The sequence below is a fragment of the Alligator sinensis genome, unplaced genomic scaffold, assembly GCF_000455745.1.
Source record: "Alligator sinensis unplaced genomic scaffold, ASM45574v1 scaffold60_1, whole genome shotgun sequence".
Taxonomy (NCBI): Eukaryota; Metazoa; Chordata; order Crocodylia; family Alligatoridae; genus Alligator; species Alligator sinensis.
Genome location: NW_005841858.1, coordinates 4920166 through 4936464, shown reverse-complemented (window position 1 = coordinate 4936464; position 16299 = coordinate 4920166). Strand labels below are relative to the sequence as shown.

General features: G+C 42.9%; 1 protein-coding gene across 1 annotated transcript in view; it reads left to right on the top strand.

The window, feature by feature from the left end:
* LOC102385881 (caspase recruitment domain-containing protein 8-like) overlaps positions 1–16299 on the top strand; it is a 55444-nt gene that overhangs the window by 19705 nt on the left and 19440 nt on the right. The window contains exons 2-4 of the mRNA XM_006016475.3: positions 12781–12871; positions 14651–14701; positions 15206–15235. Of these exons, the coding sequence (XP_006016537.2) occupies positions 12781–12871; positions 14651–14701; positions 15206–15235 (172 nt within the window). The remainder of the gene's footprint in view (positions 1–12780; positions 12872–14650; positions 14702–15205; positions 15236–16299) is intronic.

The following is a 16299-nucleotide window of genomic DNA, read 5'->3' as shown; positions in this document are numbered from 1 at the left end:
ACCGGGAAAAGGCGCCGTGGCCGGGCTGGGCGGGAGGCGCTTTGTCCCGGCCCCGACGCCGAGCGCTGGCGCCGCGCCGCAGGTGCCCGGGGCCTAAATGGCTGCAAACACAAAGGCGTGGGAGCCGCCGGGGGAGGGAGGCCGGGCCCCCGGCCCGTAGCTCGGGACGGGACTGGGGGAGACGAGCCCGCGGAGTGATGGGGCCACCGCCCCCCAACACAAACACAAACACGCGCATGCACGCGCGCACACGCCCCGCCCGCGTGAGGGCGGGGTGAGGCGCTGGCCTGGGCTGCAGGGCACGTCTGTGCAGCGCGGGCAGCGGTGGGCCCCAAGCCCCTGGCCTGGCCTGGGCTGCGTGGTGTGGCTCCTCCAGCTCAAGGGGCAGACAGGCAGATGGGCAGCTTCGCTTGCCCCGGTGCCGCACGGGGTAGGGAGGGCACAGGCCACTGTCAGGTGTGGAGTTTATCCAACAGATGTGGCCTTAGATGGGCGTCTCTCTGCCCCAGGTGCTGCAGCACACGGGGGTACCGTGAGCTCCTTTCCAGGGTGCCTGGGGGTGCCACGCCATGTTACTGTGTTGAGTCACAAGATAGACCCAGAGATGTCGAGAGTGCTGCAGCCATCTGCCCGCTGTGGCCTGCTGGAGTTGGCAGCAGAAGGCTCGCTCTGCGGTGTTCTTATAGTAAAAAATGAGTGAACCCGAAGTGTGGACGTTTCCTGAAGCACTCCACTTGAGCCATGTGACCGTGAGCAGCTTGGCTAGGGGGTGTCCCTGCCCTGGCGGTGGGGTGGCGTGTTCTGCCCAGGCAGTCCAGAGCACACCCCGCCCTCCCGCTTCTGGAGAAACGCTCCGACCCTCAGATGCACCAGCAGAGAGGCTCTGGGTTGTCTCCTGTAGCCATTCTTGAGACTTTGGCCTCTGGCACACTTGAGAACGGTTGCTAGGGATCACTGTGGAGCAACTGCACTGACAGGAACAGGCTGCTGGCAGCTTAGCTTTCTGTCCCCCGTAACACAGGACTTCACCTGTAGGATGGAGATGATCATTTCTCCCCTCACAGGCATGTTGTGAAGATAGATTTATTATTATGGGAGATGCTTAAATCAGTGATACTGCTTTTTTAATTGAATTTGTTTTTATATCCCAAGCCAAATCAGACAAATCAATTCCAAATCCGTGAGTCATTCAAGAACTATATGTGGCCCTGCTACCAGCAAGCATCCTCCACCCCTACCTGGGACTTCAGATGCTTCCAAATCCTTCAGCAGGCATCCTACATGCAAGCCCAAACCCGGAGGCTGGGCTTTTGGATGCTCCCGAGTTTCGCTTGCCCTCAGCCATATGGCTGAGCAAGCTAGGAAGAAGTCTCCCATTTCCATAAACTGGGCATATAGCCATGATCTTCCCACTGGAAGTGAAAGTGGGAGACTATGCCTTACCTTGGTCAAGGTACTACCCCCTGTCAAGAAAGTGCTTAAATCAGTGATTCTTAGCCAGGGTGGCAGGGGACACTGGGGTGCCTTGAGATCCTTTCAAGTGTGCTGCGGGGTGCCATCACGAAGTTAGCACTGTTATGTTTACAAACATGATATATAAGATTAGCCCAGAAATGTCATTTAGAAATCCATAGTTATGGTCTTTCTGAGTTCTTTACAAAAGAAAAACTCCTCTATTATTTTTCTGTAGGCATAAAAAGAGTGGAAACCTAACAGTGGTGACATTTTCCACAGGATATCCTAAAGCCTAAAATGGTTGACAACCACTGACTTAGATACTAAAATAGTGGGTACCATAAAAAAATGCATGAAATCATACGGACACACTTAAATAGAAGATTAGTTTAGATTTAGGTGGGGAGGGTGAACATAGGAGTAAAGTTTATTTTACAGAAATTCAAACCTTTTTCTCCTGAGATAAATTACACAAACTATTTGCAGAAATAAATGGAGTTTCTGACCCAAAATGTTTACTTTTCAATGTCTTTTTTTTTGATCTTGCAGAAAAAAAATCTTCAAAAACCATTCATATATATGTGCCTATACACATTTCTCCTCAAAATGTTAGTAAGGCTAATAATTATATAACACTTGTATATTTCCAAAGAATATTACACATTTTCTCTTTAAAACTGGCAGGTTGTTAATGTATAGATTTCTTCAATTTACTTATTTATATTTTAATTTATAAAAATTATTTAATTTTAGGGTTGTAGGTGCACATATAAAAGCTATGACAATAAATGACTCATAACAAATGTCAGACTGAAAGGGCTCTTTCCCCTGAAGGTGGTGAATAACTTCGATCAGTTCATGCCTGTTTCCTGGTGTAAGAATAAGTAAATGGATGAGTCTTGCAAATATTGTGATTTATTTTTATGACCCAGTCTATCAACTTTTCAACTTAAACTAATAAAAATGTTACTTAAAAAAGAATGACCTGCCTCAGTTCTTCGTTGTTTACATCTAGCAACTGCTAATCAAAAAAGCCACTGCACAACGAGCAAAATGATCTTTCAGTTAGGGGTTTTTTTATATTATTTTCCAGGGCTTTCCTCCTTAAGAGTTAAATTTCATGGCCTGCTGTAGTGGCCAGGATTTGGTATTGTATATACTTTATTTTACAAAACATCAGAATAAGAGTTTGTAATAGTATCAACTTCAACAACTTAAAGGAATAGATATAGGATTTGTCTGCAAAGCTATTACAACTATTTAAAACTGTATGCAAAACAGTTTCAGTTTCTATTTTAGAAGCCAGAAGAGCAGAATGATCCTCTGGTTTATTTATTGACGATGATAAAATACATGGGGCTGGACCACAAGAAATATAGTTGAAAACCTCTTTCTCCCAAATAGCAAATGGCTGATCTTGGGGTAACTGCTCATTATCCTGAGCTCTTTAGATGTGTCTATTTTGGGGATTTTTTTCAAATGGGTACCTTACTCTTCACTTTAAAAAGGGTGGGAGGATGCAGCAAAAAACGGGAACCTTGCAATAAATTTCAGAACTTACTTAGAGAAAACAGTGATTAGAGTCTAAAAATGAATGTCAGACTTGATGCAGGGCCAGACACAGACATGGGTGAACCGGATGACTTCCGGGGCCTGGACAGAAAGGGGACCTGAAAATGATAATTTTTAAAATTATTATTATTATCTCTGATGATGAGGGGCCCGATACTAAAAGTTCACCTGGGGCTTCCAGGAGTCTAGGTACGGTGCTGACTTTATGGCGTAATAGAATATGAAAACCTCAAATACCAGTTGAAGGGCCTATCAAGAAACAATTTTACCTTGTAATTATATAAGTGTAGGAACTGGTTATGTGACAATGTTTGTAACTAAACCACATAATGTGTATAGTTTATCCATACCCACTGCAACTGTGATTAGCGGAAGTAGTAGCTAGTAGTTGTGATCCTATGCTGGAAATAGATATGGGTGAGAGAGGGAGCTGGGAAGTGAATTAAAGTAATCAGTCCTATGGTAGATGAAGATGAAAAGGGCCACTCTTGTCCTCAAGCCTCATTCCTCGCTTCTCAGATTTACTTCACATCTGAATCTTTGCTGACAGATGCTTCATGCGAGCAGGAGGTGCTGGCAATCCTTATTCTGGGTCTTTTCTCTTTAGTATATTAACAAAACTAAAGAGAATTGTATTGCTCCATTGAACTGTTTTCCCACCGAAGGGTTAACATACAGAAACAAATTAAGAGTTTGATGTGTGAAAGCTGCTTATTGCATAGGATATTTTGTGAAAATAATAGAGGGAAATGAAAATGCCTTGGGCATTCAGACATATTGGGCACGTCCACATGAGAGCTATTGCGCAGTGGTTATTGCACATTTATTTAGTACTTGTATAATCATGTGCAGTAATGAGTTATTGTGCAGTAGTGCCGGTGAACGCCTTTTAAGTGATGCTACTGCGCAGTCGCCTAATATTACTGTGTAGTAGCATATTAGCACTGTTGGTGCTGTGACAGTTATTTGGCTACTGAGCAGTTAGTGTATCATGTAAACTCCCTCACTGCATTTCAGATTTTACATTGATTTTGCCCTTTGTTTTTATAATACACTGAGCAGATTTCTTGGGGTGTGATGAAGCTTCTATTAAAAAAAGGAATAATATTTTTAAAGAAAAGTCATGTTAGGTTTACAGTATAGATATGTCCTAAGAGATGGACTTTTTTATCTATCCACAAACCTAAAGCCTTCATCATCCAAGCTTTCATTATATTGTGTCTCCATTTCCTCACAGTTCTTTTCTTTGGCCTTGATAAATTTGATCTTGCCTTTTGCAATACCTGCTGGAAAGACTGTTTTCCTAGTCCATCACTTTGACTGTGTGATCCTTTTCTTTGCATCCCTCCATTGGCTCCCCTTCCTTTTTCGCATCAACCATAAGCTACCTGCCTTTCCTTTCCCAACTTGCCACACTTAACCAGTGATTTCTCATTCATTACCAAGATGCCAGCTCCCATTTCTGATTGGCCAATATGAGCCTCCAGATTAAGCCTTCAAACTTAAATGTCCGTTCTGTCCCTTTGGCTTAGTAAAGGTTTGTGGAAACATCTGCAAACCCACTTTACTCTTCTTCAGATTCTTGTTTTTAAATATCACTGCCTGCAAAATCTTGATAGCAGTTAGATTGCTATGCTGACATCATTCCATATCATATTGATCAATATTGTGTCATATGAAGACTGGAAAGTGTTTGAGCAGGGACCATCTTTTTGTACCATGTTTGTACAGTGCATAGGTGTCTGGAGTCCTGGTCCATGATTATGGCCCACAGGCATTCCAGCAGTACAAATACATGAAAAGAAAGCCCTGCCTTAGTTGAAAGTAACAAGTCTAGGGCATCTCAGCACATGCAGCTCAGTTGCTATCACTTACAGGCAAGAGCACAGGGAAATGACTGTTAGATATATTGTACTCAGATCGTAAAGGGTTTATAGGTCAAAACCAATAACCAAAATGAGTTGGGAGCCAGTAATATATCTGGTATATTTAGGTAATTTGTTCTGAACATGAAATGCCTCTGAGTAAACCAGCAGTTGTATTCCAAAATATCAGGTGGAGTCAGAGGTAAGGTGCATTACGATAATCCAGTATCAAGAAGACAAAAACCTGGAAGAAAGTGGATAGGGGCAAATCAACTGGCAATGTTACCATTTTCTTGCCAAGTGAAATTGGTAGAGGGGGGAAAAAACTGCAAGAGAATCTGAGCTACTGCTGCAGTCTGCGTGTCGAAACCACCCAGGGTAAAACAGAATTGCCAAAGTGAAACTAAATCACTGTCAGAGGGACAGATTAAATTAATTTTTCTGTTTTATCCCATAAAGGGTTGTGGTCCAGTGCCAGCTGGACCCAGGAGAATCAAGTTATGGACAGGATGTGAGGACAGGATAAGAAGTATTTGTCTTAAATTACAGCAACAGCAATTTAGGTTGAATATTGGGAAGACTTTCTAACTGCGAGGGTGGTTAAGCAATGGAACAGGTTCCCTAGAGAGATTGTAGAATCATTCTCCTTGGAAGTTTTTAGCAGTGGGTTATATAAGCACTTGATTCATATAGTTTAAAAAGGGAAGATTCAGCCCTGAGCAGTGGATTAGATTATTTCCTCAGGTCTTCTCCAGACCTATTTTTCTATGATTCTGTTTGATTTTGTTGTAAAATAGGTCTGCATATCAACTGCATGCTGTTGAGAATAGCAGCCTAAGCACATTTTGTCAGCAATGTGTTAGGGTATTAGATTAGGAGCTGTGATGTTATGGACATTTGTGAAACTCCACAGAAGAAGGTGTTCTGGGCTGATGAATATTACCTGATAAAAAGTCTTCTCAAAGTGAAAAGAGCTGAGCTAATTAAAGACAATTCCACCTACCTAAGCCAGGTTCAGCAAATGCATCAACAGTTCTTTATCAGAAGTATCAAACTCATCTGAGAGATCTAGAAGAGTCATCTTTGGCTGCCTGATCCTTGGGCATTACTAGAAGGTGATTGTGCTAGTTTCATTGGTACACAGTCTCTGTGCTGTATCCAACATAAAAAACAGATTGAAAAAGGTCAAGGAAATCTAAGGACATCAATAGGATTATATTCTTACTCCTTTATTCTTCTGTCCCTTTGCTTTCTCCCAGGCTTCTTTCCTTTCTTAGCTATTCTCCTTATACATTTATGGTGCCATAGTATAATTTTTTTACTGCTACTACAGTTTTGGGAAATATGTTAATCTCCCAAAAAGTAAAATTGATACTCTGAGTGACATATTCTCTTCTTTCCATTGCTCCAGGCTTTTTCACTCTATAGAAGTAGCACTCTTTTGGTGCTTTTGGCTGAGGGCTGTGACTTTTATTTTTGTGTCAGTAAAATAACAGTCTCAACTAACAATCAAAATGCAGCATTACGTGTAAGGTCACTACTGCAGTGCAGAAATACTCAGCAAAGATCTAGTACCTGGAAAAGAGTATTCAGTTTCATAGACAACCACTACAACAAAACCAAACATCCCTGGCAACAGTAAGCGGGGAAGGAGGAAAGCCTGTGGTTTAGATTGTCCCTTGCGTTCCTAAGAGATCGATATCCATTATGATATTGATTATATCTGAGAGGACATGCTTTATTCTTTAATAAGTAAGAATTATCTTTACTTGTAGTTTCTTAAAACAGTTTGTTCATAATTTTAGTTTCTTATACCCTGAAAAGAACAGAGAAAATTGGACTTGTGGATTACAAAGGCATATATATAGATCTAGGGGTGTAGGTTGTAGCCGTGTTGGTCTAAGGACATAGGCAGACAAGGTTCCTTGGGTGAATCTGATATCTTTTATTAGACCAACCCAAATAGTTGGAAAATAGTTATTAGGAAAGCTTTCGTCAGTGAAAATGAAATTTCCTTAGCCTGATGAAGGGTTTTTGAACTTGAAAGCTTGCCTAATAACTATTTTCCAACTATTTGGGTTGGTCTAATAAAAGATATCAGATTCACCCAAGGAACCTTGTCTGCCTATATATAGATATATATATTATATAAGAAGCATATTTTGAACAATAAGTTTTCTATCTATGAAGAATTGGAAGTCCTTGCTGCACAGTCACGAAACTATGATGTGATTGGAATAACAGAGACTTGGTGGGAGCTCGCATGACTGGAGCACTGCCATGGATGGGTACAACCTGTTCAGGAAGGACAGGCAGGGGAGAAGAGGAGAAGGAGTTGCACTATATGTAAGAGCCATATGATTGCTCAGAGCTCCAGTATGAAGCTGGAGATAGGCTTGGTGAGAGCAACTGGGGTGATGTCATGGTGGGGGTCTGCTATAGATCACCAGACCAGGAACAAGTGGTAGATGAGGCTTTCTCCAAACAGCTAGTGGAGGTTTCCTGATCACAGATCCTGGTTCTCCTGGGGGACTTCAGTCACCCTGACATCTGCTGGGAGGGCAGTACAGCAGTGCACAGGCAATCCAGGAAGTTTTGGAGAGTGTTGGGGACAACTTCCTGGTGCTAGTGCTGGAGCGGCCAACTAGGCACTATGCTCTTCTTGACTTGCTACTTACAAACAGGGAAGAATTGCTGGGGAATGTAGTAGTGGATGGCAGCTTGGGCAGTAGTGATGACAAGATGATTGAGTTCAGGATCCTGAGGAAAGGAAGGATGGAGAGCAGCAGAGTAAGGACCCTGGACTTCAGAAAAGCAGACTTTGACTTGCTCAGGGAACTCATGGGCAGGATCCCTGGGAAGCCAGACTGAGGGGGAGAGGAGTCCAGGAGATCTGGCTGTACTTTAAAGAAGCCTTACTGAGAGTGCAGGAACAAACCATCCCGATGTGCAGGAAGACTAGCACATATGGCAGAAAACTGGTTTGTCTTAGCAGGGAACTCTTCAGTAAACTAAATCACAAAAAGGAAGCTTATAAGAAGTGGAAACTTGGACAAATAACTAGAGAAGAGTATAAGAGCATTGCTTGGGCAAGCAGGGATGAAGTCAGGAAGGTCAAAGCGCAATTGGGGTTGCAGCTAGCAGGGGATGTGAAGGGTTTCTAGAAGTATGTTGGTAGCAAGAGGAGGATCAGGGAAGTGTGGGTCCCTTACTGAATGAGGGAGGCAACCTTGTGACAGAGGATGCAGAAAAGACTGAAGTGCCTTTTTTACCTCAGTCTTTACAGGCAAGGTCAGCTCCCAGACTACTGCACTGGGCAGTACAGTTTGGGGAGGAAGTGAGCAGCCCTTAATAGTGAAAGAACAGGTTAGGGACTACCTAGAAAAGCTGGACATGTACAAGTCCATGGGGCCCGATGGGATGCACCTGAAGGTGCTGAGGGAGTTTGCTGATGTAATTGCAGAGCCATTGGCCATCATCTTTGAAAACTCATGGCGATCAGGAGAAGTCCTAGATGATTGGAAAAGGGCAAACATAGTGCCCATATTTAAGAAAGGGAAAAAGGAGGATCCAAGGAACTATAGAACAGTCAGCCTCACCTCAGTCCCTGGAAAAATCATGGAGCAGGTCCTCAGGGAATCCATTTTTAAGTACTTGGAGGAGAAAAAGGTGATGAGGAACAGTCAGCATGGATTCATGAGGGGCAAGTCATGCCTGACCAACCTGATTGTCTTCTATGATGAGGTGACTGGCTCCGTGGATGTGGTGTACCTTGACTTTAGCAATAGCAAGGCTTTTCATTCAGTCTCCCACAACATTCTTTCAGGCAAGCCAAGGAAGTATGGGCTGGATGAATGGACTGTAAAGTGGATAGAAAACTGGCTGGAGGATCAAGCGAAGAGAGTAGTAACCAATGGCTTGTTAGCAGCCAGTATCAAGTGGAGTGCTCCAGGGGTCAGTCCTGGGGCTGGTTTTGTTTAATGTCTTCAACAACCTGGAAGATGGCATAGAGTGCAGCCCCAGCAAGTTTGCAGATGACGCCAAGTGGGAGGGAGTAGTAGATATGCTAGAGGATAGGGCTAGGATTCGGAGTGACCTCTACAAATTGGAGGATTGGACCAAAATGAATATCATGAGGTTCAACAAGGACAAGTACAAAGTCCTGCACTTAGGACAGAACAATCTCATGTACCGGTACAGGCTGGGGGCTGACTGGCTGGGCAGCTGCTCTGCAGAAAAGGACCTGGGGGGTTACAGTGGACTAAGATGAATGTGAGCCAGCAGTGTGCCCTTGTTGCCAAGAAGGCTAACTGCATCCTGGGCTGCATTGGTAGGTGTGTTGCCAGTAGGTCAAGGGAAGTGATTTTTCCCCTCCATTCAGCACTGGTGTACTATGTTCAGTTTTGGGCCCCCTACTACAGAAAGGATGTGGACAAGTTTTACTACCCTCACTAGGAGGGTAGTAAAACACTGGAACAGATTACCCAGAAGGATGGTGGAAGCTCCATCCTTGGAGGTTTTCACTTTCAATTATTCCTGATTTGGTAAATTTCAAAGCTGTCAAACACCTTTCTTCTGCACTTTAAAAATTAAAAGTTTAATTTTTAAAATTTGAAACACTTGTTAGATGAATTGCAATTAAAATTACCAGTGGATCTCAGGGCTCAGACCAGCCACTCAAAGCAGCCTTCAAAAGACATTAGATTGATGACTCAACATCAGGGGTTGGTAACATAAAGTTCGAGGGCTGGATCCAGCATGCAGGGCCACTAGATCTAGCCTGTGGGGCTGGAGGTATTTGGTTCTGCCTGCGTCCATGCTGCGACTGAGCAGCGAGAAACTGTGTTAGGGTTGGGCAGCTGGAAGCTGCATCCATATGGCCACCACTTCTCCATACTACCCAACCCCATTCCCTGGCTGCAATGCCAGGAGCAGCTTCCAGCTGGTGGGGATCTGAGCTGAGCTGGGCTTCTTCCAGCTGCACCCGCACTGCTGCCTGGGTGCAGGGAGAAATAGTGGCAGTGGAGATGTAGCCTCCAGCAGCTGCACATTTTTGTTTTGATTTTTGTGTTGAAGATAAGGCAAATGTTGGTTTTAGTAATATGTAAACAAAAATCACTCAATTGTTATTTTATCTTTTAGTGGAGATGACACTTGCTTATCAGAAGAAAAAGGTACAGTAACTTTTCAAAATATATGGTAGTTTCAAGTAGATTTGTTACCAGAATAACCAATCTGTTGAAATAGAATCTTACTCCTTATTAACGCTTATTTTTACAGTTATTTTGTAATTTAGTAGTTTTGTAAATAGGAATGTGTAGGATTATCCTCATTCTGATATTTTTCTTGCTATTCCTATTTTTCAGTTATCTCCTTTATCTTAATTTATATAAAATATAAATATGTCAAGTCAAGAGGAAAGCTACTTTTGCAATACGATTCAGTATAATGACTGGCTGTCCTCAGAGTATCACATTTCAAACATGGAACATTTATATAGTGTCACATCCTGCAGTCAGTCAATTTAAATAAAAAGAGGCAGAATCTGACCTATTGTGGATTTATAATTTCTGTTATAGTTAACGTGAAAACCAAAACTCAGATTTTTAAAAAAATCAACATTATATGATAAAATAAAATTATGACCAAGAGAACTTGAAATTCTGATAAATACAGTAAATACAGGCTTTTTCTAATGGTTGCCCTAATGCGTTAAAATAATTGCTGTAATTGACCTGAAAATAAACAGATTTCCCATCATATATCTTCATTTACTGTACATCTTTTTTTCCCCACAGCATAGATGATAGCTCCCTCCTATTAGACAGGTGCTAAGGGGAAGAATAAATAATGAATCAATGATTCTGCTGTCATGGCGTCTATCGTTTTGCTATGAGGGAAGAGTGAATGACTTCCTTCAGCATGATTCTAAGTGATTGTGCATCAGCCTTTCAGTGCACTCGCTGACAGGCGTGCCTGTGGCAGTGGTAAGAGTTACCCTCCTTCCATCTTGGAAGTCTAATATCTCTCTTGCACTTGAACTTGAGCTTTTAAAACTGAGAGCCGCAGCCTTGATACCAGTAACAAATTTTGAATATTCTTGTAGGAGGATATTGTGCTTCCTTAATCCACAGCACAGGCAATTCTTAAAGGATGCATTAAATACTGAAGAAGTTTTTAAAAAGGAAGGTTAAATTAGCATGGTGGTCATAAATTGTAAAGGTAAATTGTAGTCAAGGCAGTAGCCAAGTTCTTTTCCCTGAAGAGGACTCAGAGGGTGTGGCCATATACAGGCGTTATATTTCTACCAGGACTGTCACCACTCTCCTGATAGGAATTACAGAGTACAAGTATTCACTCAATTTATGCTGGGATAAACATGCCCTTTCTAGGAGAAAGATCTTCCCAGTTTCGACCTGGAAAATATGTCTTGTGAAAGAAACTGTCCCAAGAGAGAGAGTACCTTTTCATTTGTATTCTCTCCTTCTGGTCTAGTACAGGCCCTTCCCCTGCCCAGCATGTTCCCTGGGGATCCCCAGTCTGGGGAACAGGTAGGGAGCTTAAGTGGACTGGTCTGTGGTTAGAGTAGAGCAGCTGCCCCTTGCCTCTCACCCACTTCCCAAACTGGGGTCCTCAGTAAGATCATCACAGTGAATCCCTACCCACATTCACTCTCTCAAGCGCTTGCACTTGCCAAGTTTAGAAATGAGGTGGTGAAGCCATCTTGAGGGCATTCCCCACTGCCACTCAAGCATGCCAGTAAGAGCTCAAGAGCAATGGTGGGAGGTTTCCTTAGAGCATCCTCACTGCTTCATTTCTAGGTTTAATGTATGTGAGCAGGACCACCTCAAGAGTGGCCCTCCCTGGGAGTGCAGGGAACAAGGCGTAGCATACCCAGATGGTAGAGCTGTTTGTTGCAAAGCAGAGAGACACTGTGTGTGTTAGCTTTGAAGCAGTGTAACTGCATGAGCCCAGGCGCAGCACTGTGCTAGCGGCTGAAAGTCACAAAGTATCTAATGTCACAAGTGACATAAAAATATCATAGGATGAAAGCAAACACATTTTCCACACAAGAAACTGGTAGACTTTTGAGACAATGTTGCTAGTGTTGCAATATTCGTACAAAACCCAAGTACACGTTTTGTTGTGCCTTGATATTGCTCTACAGACCTGAGAAATGCAGGAAGAGTTTAACATGTTGGCACACTGTATGTGGCTTGTCCCCTCAACAGAAATAATAATGGCAAGGGGAGCTGTCACAAAAGCCTCCAGGAGTAGGGAAAATTGGGGGTGGGGGATCCCAACATGAGTGGAAGGCTGTAACAGAAGAAACAGAGAGTCCTTGCTGGGGATGATAAGAATAATAATAAGGGGAAAGAGGTCATGTGGGATCCCTGGCATGAGATGGGCAGCGTAGACTATAGTAGGCCTTAAATTACTTCATGATAGGATAGTATAGAATTATTTGTGTCTGCTTGGCTAATGCAAAGGAAATAGATGGATGAGATAATGTCACACGGAAGGTGACTTCCTGGGCGCCTCTACATGTGATGCTACATCCCCGTAGCAACACGCTACGGTGATGTCGTGTCCACGGGTGTCTACATGTGACCAGAAGCTACTTCACCATATCTGTGCACTCCCTTATTGTAGCATGCTGCTATGGCAAAGTAGCTGCTAAAAAAATAACCATGTACCACACCTATGGCACAGTATAGGTGGTTGCTCTGCCATGCTTTAGTACTTCCAAAAGGAACTTCTAAAGTATGGCACAGTAATGTCGCCATAGGGCAAGGTGTAAATGCGCCCCCTCTGAGTAATAATTTGTAGGCCTAGGCCCCAGGAGCTTTGACTGCATGGCTTGAAAACTTCATTTTTTTATGTGCAGCATACATGTTTAATCCCCATCTGCCTTTTCCCCTCTAAATTAGAAAGTTACAGTGATAAGGAGGAGGACTCTGCTCAAGAGTGTAAATCAGGTAAGTGGCAATGTGTTATTTTTATCCAAGCTTATAGACTAGTCAACTGGATAGTCCGTATTATGACTCTCTATTCCTTTCAGGTGGGGGAATAGCTACATTTTGGTTGTCACCAGACATAGTACAGGTTCGCTGGTGTTCTTTTCAGTGTAAGGTCAATCGTGGTGCCAAAGTTTTATGTAAAAAAGGAGCTGCATACTGTGTGGGCCGGGAGCGACCCGAGCCCTTTTCTGTGCTGCACGCGGGCTGTGGCCAGCAGCCCGGGCACGCTGGATCGGAGAGGGAGGGCGACGAGCTGGAATTAGGCACAAACGCTTAGCGGTAGTTTTAAAGATTGTTTACTTACACCGAGATGGCAGTGGTGTAGGCTGGAAAACTTGCTTGAGTTGCGGTTACAGACAGGAAAGAAGAGAGGCGGACAAGAGTTCTAAACTCGTGAACTCTAGCCCAATCCGGCTAAAGGCTCTGAACACACGAGCCCGTCGTCTCAACCGAAGAAAGTACTCATACAAAAGAGCTCTGAATAAACTCACACGAAGTTTGCTAGGCTTCGTGGGTCCTTCTGCTCACTCATCCACACGAAGTTTGCTAGGCTTCGTGGGTCCGGTTCTTTTGCGCGCAGGAAAGGATACGTCTAGGCTGCGATCGGCGACGGGGAGAGGCTAGAGGCTGATCAGACCTCTGTTGCCTGCTTGAAATGCGTTGGGTCCGTAAGGATCCGCAGCGCTTAGAGATCTTCACACAGCGTGAAGTCTCCTCCTCCCGGTGTTCGTGGAGTCCTCCAACTTGGGCGGAAACCACTCAAGCCTTTTATACGGTTAGCAAGCCAATCACTAGCCGCCACGTGTGAATAATTTAGAACTGGCCAATAATGGGACTCGAATTAGCATACAAATGGCGGGAACTCTTTGCAACGAGCATTTCTGTGCTGCAACAAAGAAATGCACCCTGCAAAGAAAGCTTCAAATTGGCGGGAAATTCTCCCTTGCACCGGGGTTCTCTTTTGCAGCAGAAAACTCCACCGTGCAAAGAAGCTGCAATTTAGCGGGAACAATTTAGCAGTGCCGAAGCACACAAAACAAAAATCACACCCTTGGGTTGTGACACATACACTTGAAAGAGTAAACTTATGATATTATAATTTTTAAGCCAAATTCTTAAATTATGTTTATTTTGTAGTGATGCTTTCTCTTCAAATTTCACATTTTTAGAAGTAAGTTGAGAAAATGTTTTGCAGCTCCCTGTTGAACACCACATCCTGGCTGGCCTGAGCGGTTATGCTGTCGGGGAGGGGTGTGTGTGTGTGTGTGTGTGTGTGTGTGTGTGTGTGTGTGTGTGTGTGTGTGTGTGTGTGAGAAATCCTGTAAGTCCTTGTAGGCAGCCATAATTTAGGTGGTTGAACTGGGGCTCTCAGGAGTCATAGTGTGGTCTTGAAGGTGGGCAGGGCCCAGGATACTCAATGATGTAGTAACCAGTATGTTACAGTCTTGTTATAAATTACCAAGCAGCCAGTACAGAATCTGGACCACCAGTGTCATTTACTTCTCTTATAATACCCCAGTAATGGCATATCCAAAAACCAATGGGGGGTGGTATTTAGAGACCTTTGGTTCACGCTATATGCGAGCTGCTTGTGAGCACTCTCATTCTCTTTTTCTGTCATGTATTTAACATACTGTTTTATATAATATACTTAAATACCTACATTTATGTTTTGCTTATCTGTGAAGTTATGTTATTTAATTATTTCTGTGGCTAATGGAATATAATTTTGTTAAGGAGATGATAGATCTGAAAGTAACTCTGAAAATGGCTCCGAAAGTGAGTCAGGTGAGTATTATGTTGCAGCATATCTATATTCTCTGACTCTTTTAAACATGTAGACTTAGATTCAGTTAAATCCTTAAATAACACCAGCTTATGTGACTAATTTAAAACCAGTTACATAACATTATTAATATAGTGGTTAGATACTAAAAAAGCTGAATAATATTTATATGAACAGAATATTAATGTGGTCATTCACAAATGAAGATCTAAGCAAAGGAATGATAGAAAAACAGCTAATATTTTATTCTAGATGCAGCAGTTTGAAAATTTCTTTTTTTGGATCAAAACAGTAATCCAAGCACCAGGCGGTTATTAATATATTTGAAAATTTGTAGCAAAAGTGACAAAACACAACAAAGAATTAAAGGAAGTGTGTGCTGTTGCAAAAAAGCATGCTTTTTTTTCAAATGTGTGTGTCATATCACATTAGTCTACTAATAGCTCATACAAGTTGTTAGTATAGTTTGTATATAAATAATTGGAAAGTTGTTTTTTTTCCTGCAGATAATGAACAGTCTGATACAAGACAATCAGGTGAGTGTACTTTCCTATTCCCATAAAAAGACAAGTTCCATATAAATAATTTACAGAAGGCAGTGGGATGCAATAGCAAGCAAATGATGGAGTGCTGATAAAATGTGTAACATCAGCTAGTTTTAAAGCATTTCTTCCTATAAAAATATATAGAAAATCGTTAGGGGGTGGGAAAGAGAGAGAGAGAGAGAAAGACTGTGTATTTACAGATGAATAAAAAAAAATAAAAAAAATAAACTGTTAATACAAAGTTAAGGTTACCATTCAACCAGAAGTTGGGAAATGTCCAGACTAGGAAGTCTGTGCTTTAACTATGCTCCCTTGCACATAGACTTTTCAAATAGCTATGGGAAAAGTAACGTTGTAACATTAGTGATGAGAGTTTCCTCAGGAATGGATGCAAGTCTTTACTCAGGTATCCAAGTTGTAGCTTTCATAGATTTCATAGATTTCATAGACATTAGGCCTGGAAGGGACCTTGGAAGATCATTGAGTCCAGCCCCCTGCCCGAAAGCAGGAAGTCAGCTGGGGTCATAGGATCCCAGCAAGATAAGCATCCAAATTACTCTTGAAGGTGTTCAATGTAGGTGCTTGAACCACCTCTGATGGCAGGCTATTCCAGACCTTGGGGGCTCGGACAGTAAAGAAATTCAGCCTGAAACGGTCTTGCAGTAGTTTATAACCGTTCGACCTCGTCATCCCTTGGGGCGCTCTAGTGAACAAACATTCCCCCAGATACTGGTGGTCAACCCTGATAAACTTATAGGTGGCCATCAGATCACTCCTGAGCCTGCGCTTTTCCAGGCTAAAGAGCCCCATAGCTCTCAGCCTGTCGTCGTGAGGTCTGTTTTCCTGACCTCTGATCATGCGCGTGGCTCTTCTCTGGACTCTCTCAAGCTTCTCCACATCCTTTTTGAATTGTGGAGCCCAAAACTGGATGCAGTACTCCAGCTGCAGCCTCACCAAGGCCGAGTACAAGGGGAGAATGATGTCCCGGGATTTGCTTGAGAACCATCTATGGATGCAAGCCAGCGTTTTGGTTGCTTTACCAGCCGCAGCATTGC